Source organism: Micropterus salmoides, unplaced genomic scaffold (assembly GCF_014851395.1).
Source record: "Micropterus salmoides isolate LMB-PRFRI ecotype aquatic unplaced genomic scaffold, ASM1485139v1 Ms_hic_scaffold_4, whole genome shotgun sequence".
NCBI classification, from domain to species: domain Eukaryota; kingdom Metazoa; phylum Chordata; class Actinopteri; order Centrarchiformes; family Centrarchidae; genus Micropterus; species Micropterus salmoides.
Window position 1 is genome coordinate 27,330,876 of NW_024043372.1, and position 16,478 is coordinate 27,347,353.

Here is a 16,478-nt window from a genome sequence, read left to right on the forward strand (position 1 = left end):
AAACAAAAAGTGATTTAAATGCTGATATATCTACATCTGTATATCTTTACATAAATACAGATTTATATCTAGGCTAAATATATTTGCTAAACTATGAGGACATGACACAATATTAGATAGTGGGGCAAATACACGCATACTGAAGTCAGGCTGGCACATGTTGCTGAAGATTACTGTTGATCTCCAGTAGGGCAAATAAAGGTGTTCGTGTTTATGAAAGGTGTAGAGTGATCCGCCAGTGATCTCTGCGTCAGTGCGTTTTATTGATTCTTATCCGAAGAGGAAAGACTCGACGCAACACACTACTATTGTAACAGGTAAGTCTGTTTTTGTTTTTGTCTCTTCATTAAAAAACCCCCCACGGAAATCTATATTAAGCCGTTTGGAGCGTCTCGCCTGCTACTATGCAAGTAGTGCGCAAAAGCATGAATAATAATATAGTAGGCCTAATTATTTCTTGAAGAAAGCAAAGCCAGACGAATTGCAATCAAAGCTATTCACTGCAGTACACTTAAGAATGTACGTCTGATTACTTGAAGAGGAGAAGGCAAAAGTGTCAGGGACTTGGCCGCGTGGAGATCCTGCTCGCTGGAAATCGAAACTTAACCGAAGACTGAACAGACAAGGCAGGTGACAACGGAGAAACATTTACGATGGCCTATAGTGCTAGACCTCTCATCACTTGACGATTGGACACATTTTCCTGCAACTTCAATTTCTTATTCACAATAGACATACTTTGATGAAACCTCGGTCTACAGTGTTATCAGTATCAGTTAGCCTGTATGGTTTCCTTGTGCTGTAGTCATGCAGGGGTTTTACCTACACCTGCCAGAACGCTGCACAACATGTTTGCATTACTCTGGGCCACATCTACCGTTGATGACACTTCAGACATGTTCTCAGTGTTGTTTGTAGGATTTTTTGAGGTGTTGCAATCTGGAGTAGCTTACGTTCAGTTAAAACACCAACGTGAACATTTAATACACTTGTTGGATATTTTATACACAGATTCCCACATTTGTTTTGGTAATTTTTCATTACTTTTAGGGCAACAACAAATGAATCAGTATTTTGGCATTTAGAATACATAACTGTTAAAAACAGTTAACACGATAAATATAAAATAAAAATGCAATGTGAAGATTTTTTAAAAAGGACTATATTTGGTGTCTGTTCATAATTGTTTTTTGTTTTTTTTTTTACTAATGAGGACTCCTGAAATCAGTTTTTCAAAAATCCTAACTATGACCATGGTATAAAGTCCATTTTTCCCCTTATGCCATTTACATCCATATTTACCAGCATAGAAGTAACAATTTTAACAGAGTCAAATAAGTCAGCAAAGTTTATATAATGAACTACATATTTCTGAAGTCTTACCCTCGGTTGTCTTTTTTTCCAGCATCTGTCACCATGTCTGAGAGTGAGATTGAAACCAACATTTCTAAAAAGGACCATGCAGCAGCTTTGGCTATGGAGCTCACTTGCCCCATCTGCTTGCAGCTCTTCTCTGAGCCAGTTTCCCTTCCGTGTGGTCACATCTACTGCTTTGCCTGCCTTCAGACCATGGGAGAAGGCCTTGACCAATACAGCTGCCCTGAGTGCCAGGCGGAGTACCAGGGAACCAAAGCCCTTGTGAAAAGCTTCAAAATGTGTGACATTGTAGAGACCTACAAAGCCACTACTGCGAAAGCCGACTCTTCTACACACCCTTCTGACATCAGCCATGTAACAATTAAGGGTGACGGTATCTCTGTTACAGAAGAATCAAACAGAAAATACCACCAGGGCACAGCAACCGCTGGAGAGGGAAAGGGTGGCTTTAAAATTGGGTCTGGATCCACAGAGCAAGTCAGTGGCAAAGGCAAGATGGAAATGGATGAACCTAAATTTAACCTGGCATCTCAAGTCACAGAATTGAGTCTCAAGTTGGAGTTGGCAGAGAGCGTGCTGAGGAAAGAGAAGGAACGGGAGTTAGAGGTGACCACTGCTAGTAGTCAGCTGAGAGAGAAAGCATCCAAACTTTTAGGGCAGATAAAAGATTTGTCGCAGAGCTACAGTGCACAGGTGATGCAGCTGATTGAAGAGGAGCTAGGTCCAGGCGAGGCCAGTGTAGGCAGTCGAGTCAGTCAAGCTTCTGAGCTGACTAAGCAGCTGAGGCAAGCTATGCTCAGGTCTGAGTCGCTTCTGACAGAAGACGACGAGACTGCATTTAGCGACGAGCTTCGGACTCTACAGCCACGCATTGTAGAGTTAATGGCCACTCCTGTGGGAGATGAGGAAGACCACATTGAATCAAATGTCAACCCTGTGCGAGCCTGTCAGAAGCTGGAAAACATGAACGCTGAGCTGAGGGAACGATTTGGAGAGATTCAGCGCTCCCTTCGGAACACCCTCAACCCTTCAGAGGTGACCTTTGACCCAGAAACAGCCCACCCCAACCTGGTCCTCTCAGAGGACTTGAAGACAGTGACTTTCATCGCCGCCAAACAGCCCTATCCCTCCTCTCCTAAGAGGTTCACCAGCTTCTTCCAGGTCCTCAGCACCCAGAGCTTCTATGAAGGTGATCACTGCTGGGAGGTGGAGCTCGAAGGTTCTCCGTGGATCATTGGCGTGTGTTACAGTGGGAAGCTGCCACGTAGCGGCTTGCCCTCTGCTCTCGAAAGTAGCCGGAGCTCCTGGTGTCTGATGTGGTTCAACAACCTGCTCACAGCCTTTGAGCAGAGTCACGATGTGCCGCTGAAGAGGACCACAGTGTCACGCAGGCTGGAAATCAGACTGAGTTTCAAGACCCAGAGGCTGAGCTTCTACAACGTCAGCCCCATCAGCGGGAAGACTCATGTGTACACATTTAAGGCTAACCTGACTGAACCAGTGCACCTGGCCTACAGGATGATGTCAGGGCACCCCAAAGCACGTGCCACTATTTATTCGTAACTATTAACTATATATCCTTAGCAAATGTGCTGCATAGTAGAAAGAGCAACAAAAAAGATAATGTGAGATGAATTTTAAGTATTTAATTGTGTCTCAATAGAAGACGCAGACTGATTTCTCAGACAACTTGTTCCAAAGAGTTCAGGAATTCTGATGGCACTTCCTGATCACCTTTAGCCCATTTGGATGCTTTGTGTGATAATATATTTAACTACTCAACATAAATCTGACACAGATATGGTGGTCAAAATTAAGTGTCAATAAATGTCATTATTATTATTAGACCTATTTACTTTAGGGTAATGTACTAATATTGTAAAGGTTTGAATAAAGCAAAAGGCATCAACGTGGAAAAATATTGTGTTTTATGTTTTTCTGTCTCCATGTGACAAATAAACTCACGAAATTCATAGTACCTCAGGCTTCATAATGTATTATCACCATATTCATATTATTAAACCGTTGGGAGATGTCACTCTCTAATGTGTATTTTACTTAAATCAAGGACAGGTAGACTGTTGGAAAAGAGACAGGTAGATTTTAAAAGTATCCAACCGACAATATACAAATATAACAAAACATGCTTCTAAAATTAATTACCTACCCTAACTCTAATTTAAATAAATGGACACACAAAAAAATAGCATTAGCAGTACACACCCACGATTGCTAAAGCTTTCCTCCTGTAGGTAAAAATAAATAAATAACTAAAACACCACGTCACACTTATCTCGCGAGATGTGTGTCGCTTGTTTGGTGAGAGTGTCAGCTGACCACACTGGGAACATTTGTTAACGAAACTATCTGGTACAGCCATGTCCCGTGGTATCAGGGATCAATATATTTATCGATTACAGCGTGGAAAGCATGTGCTGAGGTCATATTACTTCTAAAACATTTCACAGCGGTTGAACCCTTGAATCGGTAAGATATGTTATGTTGTTTTTCTTTTACCAGTTGAAGCTCTCGTTACGTTGGGTCAGCGTCATTGCACTTGCATTAGTGTCACGTTTGTTTTGATGCTAACGTGAACCCATCGGCTTTTAAGCAGTTTTACCTGATGTAATTTAGCAAGCCGTGTTTGTCGCTAGCATTGTGGTTATTTCGCAGTGTTTGTCTCTAGCGGAAGCTCAGAGGAGACCTTTGTAATTTACAAACAGCCCGTCTGCGGCTAGCAAGTTTTAAGTAACGTTAGCAGCGTCAGCTAACGTCCGAAATCCCCCTGAACGCCAGACTGAAAGTATTATGATTAACGACACTATGGAGGCGTCGGTTCCCTTACATTACGATTAGCTGCCCCCACTGTAGTCTTTGACCAACTCCAGCAACACCGATGTTTAGTTGAGACTGACCTCTAGTCATTTTATTTTGTTTACTCTATCCAAGTTATGCCCTTTATCCTGACAGGTCGCAAACTGTTGAGTAGGCGTACAGTAATGCTAACAGGATCAGATTAGTTTTCCGTTTGAAACTTTAACTCCACTTTAACACGTGGCTGATCATAGCAGCTATTCTCGTTACATAATGTTTATCTTAGAGGGAAGAAAGCTGTGGCAGGTGCCTTCCTGGTACAACAGCCCAGCTGCTCAACAGCTGTAGACCTATACTAACTAAAGTCTTAAACCTCAGTAAAAAGAAAAAATCTCAAGTGTTTGTGTTGTGCTCCACAAAAATGGACTCAGCACTCTTGTATGTAACCAAGGGACCTTTCCTTCACAAAGCCCACTCCCAAAAAGAGGAACCTCTTAGAACGAGAAGTAAAATGTCTGTGTCGGCTCATGTGAGTAATGATCAGTTTCAATTAACATCTGACATAATCAGATTTCTTTCCTCAGGGTGCGACACCATGCTAGCCACAGTGACTGCTGTGGTTAGGTTTGCTCAATACTATGGCAGCATTTCACCTACACCACTGGAGAACACATCAGCATTCTCAACGTGGCAACCTGATACCGAAGCAAACATCAGCAAGCCTCACAAATGTCTACAAGTTCTGTACGAAGACATCGGAGACTCCAGGTACTCGGTAGCATACTGTAGAAGAAATGGTTAGGAAGCCAAGAAAGTGCTAGTAAAACATACTTTGTTTTTTAATCTTTGTATGACAGTGCCAGAAATAGAAAGTGGAAATAAATTACTAACTGTTTAAAATGAATATCCAACGGTCTGTTTATTTTATCTGCAGTAAAGATTGCACATTTTCATTAAGTTCTACATTGTTCCCCTTCACATTCATCTCTCTGTTTAAGGGTGCGGTTCTGGGACATCTTACTACTAGTGCCTAATGTGGCATTCTTTGTATTCCTGATGTGGAAGCTGCCCTCAGCCAGGGCAAAGATCCGACTCACCTCCAGCCCCATCTTCGTCACCTTTTACTTGCTGGTAGGACACAAACCACAGAAACACCAATAAACAGTGTAGTGTTCAATCTAATTATGTTGAGCTTGATGTGCAAAACACAGTTAAAGATTTTATCCTATAATTTAAGATTGATCTTTTGTTCATCTTTTTCACTCTCTGAACTGGCAGAACCAAACTTTCAGGCTCGGGGGATTTAATTCACTGTATTATTGCTCCCCGAAAAATCTAAAGAGACAAAGCACCAGTATATACCTTTCACTTTTGTCACAGCAAGGACAAACAACCGTGTCGAAAGACCTACTCATGATGTCTTTACTGCGCCGCTTTATAATGTGTTCCTTCTTGGTGGAAGGTGCTTTCTCTTTGTTTCCATTATTCCATTCCATTATTTTACTGCATCTGTCTGTTTAGGTTACCATTCCAGTGATGGTAAGCTTACAATAAAGACTCGAGAGAAGAGGATATCTCGTCTCTGCAATGCCTGGCGAGGCTATAAAGGAACTCTGCACATTGCTGTCACTAGTGTTAACCAGTGCATTGTTGCTATATACTCCAGCATGTGTTTGTTGTGTTCAGAAGAGAGACTTTTATATGGTCTAATATGTTTTTTTATGTACTGTGTTTCTTAGGTGTTTGTTGTAGCAGCGGTTGGAATCACCCGGGCCGTTGTGTCCATGACTGTCAGTGCGTCCAGTGCTGCCACCATTATAGACAAAGTAAGAAAGCACACAAAGCCTTAATAACATTTTTCGAGCACACGTGGGTGATATATATATATATATATATATATATATATATATATATATATATATATATATATATATATATATATATATATATATATATATATATATATATATATATATATATATATATATATATATATATATATATATATATAAATAAGCAAAGTACATGGTTATTTATAGAGATTAAAGTATACACTGAATTTGTTTCACAAATTAGGGAACAAACGAAATAACTGTTTTTCTACCTAAATCTGATTTTTTTTACCCATATTTAGTAATGCAAAAATCTGGGTAAAAATATGAATTAAAAAAAAAAACCCTGTCTAGGATGCACATTTTGTAGTTGCGCACTATTGTTTTCAGTGCTTGTAGGAACTCTTCACTTTTGTGTACTGGAAACATGTACCAGTCACATGATATTCATGTTTACTGTAAACTACAGCTTCTTTGTGTGATGGAATATGCAGTCTGGGGGAAAGTGGTTTAAGATGATGTAGTGCGCTTTTCTAAACAGACAAAACAGTTTTCTTGGAGTTTAACAGTAACAGGTAGTACATGACAAATTGCAGCTTTTGCAGCATAAACACTTAAACACACGCCCATACTGAAGTAGCATTCACCATATCCTGTCACAGACGTCTCCTTTATTAAATACTCAGAGGGGCTGATTTGGGCTTCAGGATGACTTTGTTGGGGCTTCGTGTCTAAAAGGAAAAGGCATTGCTGGCATTCCTCACATACCAGATAAATCCCTATGGAGTTCACTGGGATGGACCTACTGTTCCCATAGCACACTGTCATGGCTGCGCTGTTGAAGAAGAAAAAATACAAATGATTATACTACTCCTCTGCTCTTCCACATGGATGCTCATGATGTTTGTTGTCTCTGTAGGTGCTGTGGGAAATCACCCGTTTCTTCTTGCTGGCCATTGAGCTCAGCGTTATCATTTTGGGACTGGCTTTCGGTTAGTTTGCTCTACTGGTTTCGGTTCTCATTTACTGTATGTTTGAACCAATTTGGTATTTCTCTCTCTTTTCACATGATCCATTTCAAACGTCCCTTTTTATAGTTTATCCTTTTCAGCCCTGAACCTAACCATGACTGTAACTGAAAGTCTGTACAGCTTTTTGTTTCTGTCAAGCCTCTTTTCTTTATTCATTCATCAGGTCACCTGGAGAGCAAGTCCAGTATTAAGCGTGTGCTGGCTATTACTGCTGTGCTGGCTCTAGGCTACTCAATCACACAGGTAATGACAGGTGATAAGAGGTGAAACAATGTTTAAACGCGTCACTGGTAAACTGACAATCGGTAAATTGTCATTCTGTATGCAATTGTAATGAATGAGACATTGTTCTAGGGCACACTAGAGATCCTGTATCCAGACAGTCACCTGTCCGCTGAGGACTTCAACATCTACGGTCACGGAGGACGGCACTTCTGGCTGGCCAGCTCCTGCTTCTTCTTCCTGGTCAGTAACCTGTAACCATGCAGCAGTGGCAGCGTTGGCAATAAAATAAAACTCATGCTTCATAGATACCTGAGAATTTAAGTCCAATGTTTGATTTTATAAAATGATTTTTTTTATAGGTGTACTCTTTGATTGTGATCTTACCTAAAACTCCAGTGAGGGAGAGGATATCTCTTCCATGTAAGTCACGGGTTCCATCACAAAGATCAGAAGTTAAATTTCAGAGGTTAAAAGATTTGCATTATGTATTGTGAATGGAGAATGCATGTTGCACTTTTAGTAATGTGCTTCTTACCTCTGCATGATGTCATGTAATCTAATGTGTTTGTCCTCTGTTGTCCATTTTGCTTCCTTTAACCAGCTAAGAGGAGTTTCTATGTGTATGCTGCCATCCTGTCTCTACTGAACCTCGTCCAGGGCCTGGGCAGTGCTCTGCTATGTGCTGAAATCATAGAAGGACTCTGGTCAGTATAACGCTTTTGAGTATTATTCTAAATAAATGCACCCGCATGAGTATTTTAGGACAAAAGATGAGTTGCATAGGTGTTAGGCTTCACAGTAACTGTGGCTACAAGGCATTGGGTTTATGCAGTACAAGCCTTTTAGAAACATTTCCTGGATATGGAGCTGTGTGGCTGTAAGGGTAGCGTTATATATACCGTTTACTTTTGTAAACCACTCAGGGGTCTGGTGTATAATTTATATTATTTCCCTACAAAATCGCCCCAATAATTCTAGGATGCTTAAATCTTTTCAAATCAGTATGTTTTTTCATATCGCAATATATATTGCAGCAATATCGTGCAGCCCTAGTGGCTTTTTTTGTTTGTTTGTTTTATAATTGACTTTGGTGGTTACGTTGTAACTAGGAGATGACTCACTATTTTGATGGGTCCCATGAAATTCAGAAGAGTTTAGGGGAGCGGATGAGAATATAATAGATTGTTTTCCTTTTGGATTAAACTGTCGTATTGACAGAAACCTGTTGTTTGTGCTTTCTGTATCTGCTGAAGCTGATAATATCCTTTATGTCCTGTAATTTTACAGGGACTGTTTACACAGTAAGAAACCTTTTGTTTTGTCTTTTCTGAACCAGCTGCGTGGATGTCACCACCTTCCTGTACTTCTCCGCCTTTGCGCCACTCATTTATGTCACATTCCTCAAGGGCTTTTTTGGGTTCGTAGAATCATACAAAATATACGGAATACTTTTTATAGTTAAGCACTTAAGACAGCTGACCATGTTTCTTTTTTTATTTCACTACTTTCTTCTTTTCCACAGTTCAGAGCCCAAGATCCTGTTCTCCTACAAGTCACAGGTGGATGAGCCGGATGAAAGTGACGTCCACCTTCCCCCAACCGTCGCTACAACCCTTGGCCGTAAGGAGATGACTGACCAGGGCCTTTTTTACTCCTCCACCCAGATCGATGGCTCTGGGCCCGGTAGCTCTCGTATGGTTGGAGCATACCTGGATGATGTTGCTTCCGGACCCTATGGGTCCAGCAGCGTTAACAGCATTGAAGCGGACCGCTGGAGACCCATAAATGTATGATTCATTGAAGAGGGGTAATGGAAGAAGAGAGATTGTTATATAGATGGACTTAAATGTTATACGTGTGTAGTGTGTTAGGCAGGGTGGCGATCAGAGGAGTTGGCCAAGACGCCAAGAAAGTGTCACCTTGTCTTGCTTTGAGGCCAGGATAAGTTAACAAGTGGACACTTAAGGAGAGGCCTTTGCTAGCCAATTAGCTGGAGAACTGTGAATTTAGCAACTGCTTTTGTAACGCTGTTACCGGAGTGCACTGCTGCTGTAGCTCCACACTGGGAGTGCTGTCCCTGATTGTGGCCCTGACAGACTTGGTTCTGTTCCACAGGCTCTTAAATGTGGGAGCTTTCTGATTTTTTTTTAATTTTTTTTTTATCATTTCTGCATTCATGCATCAACTTCTCAGTTACAACCCTGTTTTAAATAGCCATGTCTTCTAACATTCTTTTGACAACAAGTCAATGTCTTACGTACATTCCCACTAAAAGCTTTGAGCAACAGCAGCTCAACTGACCTTGTTATCTGCTGCCTTGTATTAGATTTGTGACACAACCAGCTAATCATTTTTTTTTACTGAATCACCGTGCCTCTACACAGAACAAGGATTAGTGCTGATTCATTTTGATAGGTGTACTCTCAAATAAGTGCTGTCCCTCCGGTGAACAAGTGATGGCATAGTGTTATGCTATATGATAAGGAAATCGGTAACTCCTAAATACAGGCACGGCATTCATGTTAAAGATCATAAACTATCTGTAAGGCTCTCTGCTAGGAATGGCTTAGACACAGGAGTACATCTTAAATTATGTCTCAGCCACAAGCTCTCCATCTGTCTTTTCTCTCCTCTGTTATTTATTTTGTGCTTTTGCTTTAATTTCTTAAACCACATTAATCATTCCTTCCACTGAAAGCACATTTATTAGCTTTACAGTCATTAAAGATGTGTTGTAACGTGTGATTTGAGCAACAAATGTGCAGAAACCTTTTTTGTGTGTATTCCAAATTAGACATGCCCTCATTTCATATCAGCGTATCAAGTTCAGCTTTGCTTGCTGTGAAAGGGTTACTGTTGCAAAGTTTAGTTTTTATTTCGCTGCCAATTTCTTATTTTCCCCTGTGTTTGGAGTTTCCACTAATGTTATTACAAGTGGTGAAATTAGACCATAAACAATATTGCTCAATTTTACAATATCAACTGATGGTATTGGTACAGCTTCAGTATATAGATATTAACTTTAAATTCCCTTGTTGTGTCAAGGGCAACTACTGGACTGTTGCAGAGCAAATTTTCCATTCTGATCAACTTAAGCTTCTAGTTGTTTGCTTTTTGGTTCAACTCCTGAAATAAGTTCTTGTCATACCTCCTGGTGTCACTACAATATTATACTTTACTTAACGTATGTCTACCAAAGACATATGATGTGTTTCTTCCTGAAAATGCTATGTGTTTGGAATGAATGGATTACTGCATTTAAGCTAGCAGTATTCATAGATAATGGAGACCTGTATGCAGAAAATAGTAGTAATTTTTTAATCATTCAAAAGCAAGAACACAGTAAAGAAGTTGTGTATTTCCAAGAAATTACAGTATTTGCCTGACCCTTGAAATATTCCATGTTCAGGTTTGAGTGCTGGTGAGAACTGTTGTAGTTACCTGGAGGTATAGTGAATAGTGGGACATCAGTTTGTGTTATGGAATGTCCACTCTCTTGCTGCACAAGATGTCTGATGTTGAAATAATTTTGCAAATCATCTGTAAATTGCCTTTTTATTTAAGTGCATTGACTGTATAATATTCAGACCATATTAATGCAATGTATCGAGCGTTCCATGACCTACAGAATAAACCGTGGACTCTTTTATGTTTGCTTTGGGGCTGAGACAGGAGAGAGAAGCCACACTGTGGCTGGTTTAGGTAATGCAGTCCATTCAAATTCAGGACAGGAGTCCACTCTGTGGTCGCTTGAGGTAACTTCACTCTGGGGAAAACAGCTTTTTTTCCCTCCTACATATTATACATATTTCCTCAAAATGATGACTGTTTGCTCTATATTCTATGTTTCCTTATGTTGTGTTCGTGTTATAAAGCTTCACAACGCAGACTTCACGTTAGTCAGACCACAGATTAACTACAATTCCCATCGACCCTTTAACCGATTTAAGATATGCGACCATGATTAACGTTATTTCATCCAACGAATGAGCTTTGACGATACTGCAACGCGAGAATAACCTTTACTGAAGTCGCTGTGGCGGCGACTCCAGCCGCCCACATTTATGTCTCCCTGTCCTACAACTAGACAGGGTTTGTAGTATTATTATTATTATTATTAGTGATCCGGTGGAAACGGACGGCTCGTAAAATGGGAGGTAATGGCAGCACGACTAGGAAAGTGTCCTTCGGACTGGACGAAGACGAGAAGGTCGCAGTAATTGAAGGAGTGAAGGTAGATATAATGTAACATATCGTCTTATTGTTAACACAATTCAGTTTATTGTATTTTATCAGTCAGAACGGCTGAAGCTAATAACGGCTAAGTTAGCTAGTAACGTTAGGCAGTCACAGGTCCTATGTCCTCAAATGACCCCTTCCTACCCCTTCTCTCTCCATAATGTCCATTTAAGTTACCGTTCCTCGGTCTCTTAGGTTAGTGACTTTAGACTAGCCTTGTTAACAGCTTGGTGAATCACGACATGTAACGTTAAATACTGCTAAAATGCCAATAATTTCGGACATTCACGCAGCCATAACATGAACATGCTAGCGAATTGTACACAGCATGACGTTAACTTCACTGTTAGCTAAATGTGCTATGTCAGTAACATTGAAGGGAGTTAACAATGTCACTGTAACGTTAGTAATAGTTAAATTAATTGTGTCCCGCATATGAAGCTGCACATTTTACAGGAGGAGAGTAAAGTAATAATGTTCATCATGTGTTGATCCATGTAAGTTAACGTTAGGCAGATACTAACTTAGTTGTCTTACCTATGAGGAAGACCAGAGGTACAACTGTGTACAGCAGCACATCTGGATCTGGTTGTCACTTAAATTATTGCTCAAGGGCACTTCACCTGGCCTGGAGGATGGTCTCTTTAACCAGTGAGCCATTTAATCTGCTACTTTCCAAGACGCACAGCTGTCCCGTACGCGCACCAAGGGGCTGGTGTGTGTTTGTGTGCACATTTAGTCAATTGTCACGTTCCTGTCCAGCTCTCAGAGGATGTGCTCCGGCGGATGAGGGAATCAAAGGGGTCTGACAGCGCCAAGCTACCACCGGCGACCTCAGACAGTCACAAACCACCACCAAGTAAGTCCCAGTCAAAACACCTTTCCTTGCTCGCAGCTCTCCATTTCGAAGGCCTCATACAGTGACTGATCACGATAAAGGTCAATTCACCATAGCAGTACTGTGTGACTATTTAAGATTGTTGGACAGAACACAGTAAACATAAACTGGGTCATTTGTGTGCTCACACTTTGGCATTTGACACTGTTGCTACTCTGTTCTGCAAACTGATCCGTATAATGGTATTGATATTTATCCCATTTGATTTTCAGGTCCAAAACCCTCCACTGCAGAAAAACAGGAAGAAATCCGCCAAAAGTAGGTGCTCATAATGTCATGGTCACTGTCCCTTTCTGTTGTCATCCAGCCACATTTGGTGGAGGCCCTGCTGCTGTTACTTTGCATGTATTATATTATGATTAGATTAGTTTGAGCTAACTTGGAATTTGAAGCCTCCTTGAGATGCCAATTAATTATTGCAACTTCAGCTTGGTAAATGGTAGACTGTGCAGAATTTTTGATCCTAACGTATATTTTCATACATTTAATTTGGGCCTACTGTGTTGACAGAGGCAGCTAATAGCCGGTGGAGGTGACAGATGTTTAAAATAGCACTAGTGTGCAATGTTTATGGAGAACACACATGCCTGTCAACACTGCCTGTGCTGATTTACTCTCCCTGTATAACAGACATGTTGCTATGCTGCTGGAATGATCATATATACTCTCCTGAGCCTCTAGAGATTTACATGTTGGCATGTCTAACACTTCTCTACCTCTCTCACTGCAATGCTGTTTCCTGCTAACGTGTTAGATATAACATACAGTATATGATACAGTATTTGATCAGTTATTAATGCCAATCTTCTTAAATTCTGGGACTAAGCATATCAGCGTTGTCAGGTAATGTAGCAGAAGTATTTTAGTGAACCCAAGGCATGGCCATATTTCATAGTGTTGGATTGCATTATGTTATAGGTTGCATTATATCCTAGTTTGTGTTCTCCTCATGTATTTATATAAAATGAAATAAAATGTAATACTTTAATTAGATTCCACACAACAATTAATTAATGAGGATTATTGTTATTGCTATATTGACCATTCATTTTCAGTTTTATTTTCATTTCTCAGGGTCTACATGTTGTTTTGGATTTGCATTTTTCACTATGCCACTACCATAATACTAAAAAACAATCCATAAGATATATGGATATATTTTTGGAGGCTTCATCTTTCGTATCCGCAAAAACCAATACCTCTCTGACCTCACTGGGTAGCTCTCTATGTGAACAAGAACGTGCATGTTTAGCAGATTTTAGTTAAGACAAATAAAGGTTTAAAACAGTTCTTCCTCTACTTTAGCTTTGAGCGCCAACAGGCCCTGGTGCAGGAGCAGTTGGCCAGACTGGCCCAGAGGGAGAGAGAGACGTCAGCAGCTGCAGGCCTGGATGAGCTGACCCCTGCCCTCATCAGAGAGAGAGGAAGGGCCCGTGAAGAGCAAGAAAAGGCCAAGATAGTGGTGAGTAATGCTTTCTGGGTCTATAGCAGGAGTTATAGGCCCCTTTTCCACTGCATGATCATCATTGCACGCGCCAGACAGAAGCCAGTAACAGAAAGTTTATATTTTCCAATTTTCATACATTATTTCATCACCGGGCCGGTCTGGGGACCTAACAAAACCGTGGCGCAGCCAGAGTCAGTGGACTTTCAGAGTTAGACCGTTAAAAAAAGACCGTAAACTTGTAACACAACAGCTTGAAACTTCACTCCTGTTCCAGCATGCCGGCTGTGGCTTTTCATACAGACATCGTTCCGCCTCTGTTAACACCAACATTCCCGTCTCAGAGGTGGATCAAATCGGACTCCCCTTTCCGGCTTGGTACCTTTCACACGGCTCAGCGAGCCAGCATATTGGTGTAATAATCCCAGAAAATTGGGCAGTGTGAAAGCGCCTCCAGTAATTAGTGGTGGGAACCCTGAATAACATTTGTGTTATCTAGAAAGATATTGTTGGATTGTAGAAAATGTTTGTGTGATACATAATTTCACCACTTTCTTATTAAGTTCAGTGACTTGGCCTCAGGTTGGTTGAGCCCTTCATTAAAATAAAGGGGTGAAATAGGCAAACATTTTAATATTTAACAGATCAGACACTAGAGCTGAATGATTTTGTAAATTTTGTAATACTACAATTGTGATATTTTTTGCGATATTGAATGGAAAAAAAGAATTTAAATACATTTTCATATAATTATGTTTTTCATTGAAATATGATGTGTAGGCCAGGACATCTCTGCAGCACGACGGTATTTAATTGAAAATGGTATTTTGACACACATTTTGCCTTTAACAAATATTGCACCTACACATTGAAATTTCGATAAGATTTCGATTAAGTGTTCAGTCCTATCAGACACATTCAATCTTCAGATTTTCAAATATATACACTTTTTATCTGTTAAGTCTAAGATCTCAAATCAATATACGCCTTTATTACACATTTTACCATATACATGTTTGCATTATTTAGGAGTAGATTTCTTTTCCCCCAGAAACCTTTTGTATAAGTCAACAGCACCATCTACTGTTTAGACTTTGAATGGCAGCTCTGGACGGTGGCACTGGTAAATTATTGAATAATTAGGATGTACATGCTCGCAAAAACTTCTATTAAAAGCCTAATCCCAGTGAGACGCATGTCCCTTTTACTGGCCTGGTGTGGCTACATGTTTTGACAAATAAATACAGGTCTCAGTTAGACACTTGGTCTGGGTTTTATAGAGGTTCTTTGGATGTATAAAACCTCTTAAAGCCTACCGGTCACCTGCTTGAGTTATAGTTCTAAGCTACTTAGATCTCACATACAAATGTTGACGTTTGTCAATATAGTGAGTTCAGTTCATTTTACGGACACAATGAGCACATATTAATCATTCAGATTTACGTGTATGGTCGGTCTCTCTCTCATTCGCTCGCTCTGTGGCGCTCGCTCGCTCGCTCTGTGGTTGGCCTAGATGGGCTGTGTCTCTGAGTTAAATGAATGATTCTTAATTGATATGTTATCTGATAGCCTATTTTTTATACATGTAATATCCAGACTGGTTGAAATAAATAACCAGTAAAGTCATGAAAAGTGATTAAGATATTCAAAACAGGTTTGCTGTGAAATTGTTGTCCAACCTTGAAATTATGCATGTCATTGTCATTATCAGTAAACTTCAGAACTTCAGTAAACTGTTTTAATTCAGTATATTATGATGCTCAGTTGTCATAGCTGTTACAGAAGCTTTGTTTACGAAGACCCCTAATTTCAGATTCTCTGCACTGAACAGATCATGCCAGTGGTGTGGAAGCAACATAAATTAATCAGGGGGGATGTTCAGTATCTGTACTTTATCAGAGGAAATCCCTAGTGGTCCTGCCTTGCCTGTCGGGGTACAAGTATGACCATCTATTTCAACAGGCTATATTAATAATAACAGTGTTTCCCATACATTGATTTATTTGTGGCGATCGCCACAATATCAGCGCTGACCGCCATATATTGATGTTCGATTTTTTTTTTTTACTATTTGAAATGCGTTAACCCCTATTTCAGTAAAGCTGTGCACAAACACACACTGACAATGGACGTGTCTGAAAAGCCCCTCCTCTTCAAGCACAATCTGAATAAAACCATGGTCATGCGCTGGAGGAAGCATTGTTGCTGGCTTTTCCCCACAGAGAAAAGCCCTCAGCTGTGTGGGAGCACTTTAAACTGAGTGATGACAGCAGTAGTGTGGAAGTTATGGTGTTTATAAATTTTAATTTTGCTTAATTTCTTTACAGATCAAAACAGTCAAATTTCTTACATTTTAAAATTAATCAGTATCAAACTGTAGGCTGGAAACAAACAGCAACACAATGAACACATTTAAATAAGCCTAATTATAATAAGCCGATTGTTGAAGAAGTGCATTTTGTCTCTATAGGCTAATTAAAATTAAAAGTGAATTTTGCATGTTTATTTAGTTCCACTACCGAAAACACTGCTCATCCCGTGCGCTCTCCGCCTGGACCCCCGCCCGGCTAAACTATTCCCGGATTCTGCTCTGGACCTGCTTGGATCAGACTCTCTCA

At 40.3% G+C, this 16,478-nt stretch overlaps 3 protein-coding genes across 6 annotated transcripts in view; all 3 read left to right on the forward strand.

Annotated features, from left to right (window-relative positions):
- Window positions 1–162: 162 nt before the first annotated feature.
- On the forward strand, window positions 163–3,298 carry trim107 (tripartite motif containing 107). Its single transcript, XM_038697600.1, has 2 exons — window positions 163–317; window positions 1,406–3,298. The coding sequence occupies exon 2, from the start codon at window positions 1,417–1,419 to the stop codon at window positions 2,938–2,940; it is 1,524 nt and encodes a 507-aa protein (XP_038553528.1). The 5' UTR covers window positions 163–317; window positions 1,406–1,416; the 3' UTR covers window positions 2,941–3,298.
- Window positions 3,299–3,707: 409 nt separating this feature from the next.
- On the forward strand, window positions 3,708–10,928 carry tpra1 (transmembrane protein, adipocyte asscociated 1). Its single transcript, XM_038695510.1, has 11 exons — window positions 3,708–3,864; window positions 4,776–4,959; window positions 5,190–5,322; window positions 5,931–6,017; window positions 6,943–7,015; window positions 7,218–7,297; window positions 7,409–7,519; window positions 7,639–7,699; window positions 7,881–7,983; window positions 8,616–8,696; window positions 8,802–10,928. The coding sequence occupies exons 2-11, from the start codon at window positions 4,787–4,789 to the stop codon at window positions 9,070–9,072; spliced, it is 1,173 nt and encodes a 390-aa protein (XP_038551438.1). The 5' UTR covers window positions 3,708–3,864; window positions 4,776–4,786; the 3' UTR covers window positions 9,073–10,928.
- A 322-nt stretch (window positions 10,929–11,250) lies between these two features.
- Window positions 11,251–16,478, forward strand: part of chchd6b (coiled-coil-helix-coiled-coil-helix domain containing 6b) — a 63,970-nt gene continuing 58,742 nt past the window's right edge. Inside the window, exons 1-4 of one of the 4 annotated variants that reach the window (XM_038695514.1) lie at window positions 11,251–11,513; window positions 12,281–12,377; window positions 12,629–12,674; window positions 13,722–13,878. In XM_038695514.1, the coding sequence (XP_038551442.1) occupies window positions 11,430–11,513; window positions 12,281–12,377; window positions 12,629–12,674; window positions 13,722–13,878 (384 nt within the window). In that variant the 5' untranslated portion in view covers window positions 11,251–11,429. The remainder of the gene's footprint in view (window positions 11,514–12,280; window positions 12,378–12,628; window positions 12,675–13,721; window positions 13,879–16,478) is intronic. The other 3 variants (XM_038695513.1, XM_038695512.1, XM_038695511.1) reach the window with 3 other exon arrangements.

What these genes read in the sequence shown, in the direction of transcription:
- trim107 (XM_038697600.1), top strand. Translation starts at nt 1,417, where the DNA reads ATGTCTGAGAGTGAGATTGAAACCAACATTTCTAAAAAGGACCATGCA.
- tpra1 (XM_038695510.1), top strand. Translation starts at nt 4,787, where the DNA reads ATGCTAGCCACAGTGACTGCTGTGGTTAGGTTTGCTCAATACTATGGC. An exon ending in GAAGACATCGGAGACTCCAG is followed by an intron (nt 4,960 to 5,189) that starts GTACTCGGTAGC and finishes TCTCTGTTTAAG; the next exon opens with GGTGCGGTTCTGGGACATCT. An exon ending in GAAATCATAGAAGGACTCTG is followed by an intron (nt 7,984 to 8,615) that starts GTCAGTATAACG and finishes TTTCTGAACCAG; the next exon opens with CTGCGTGGATGTCACCACCT.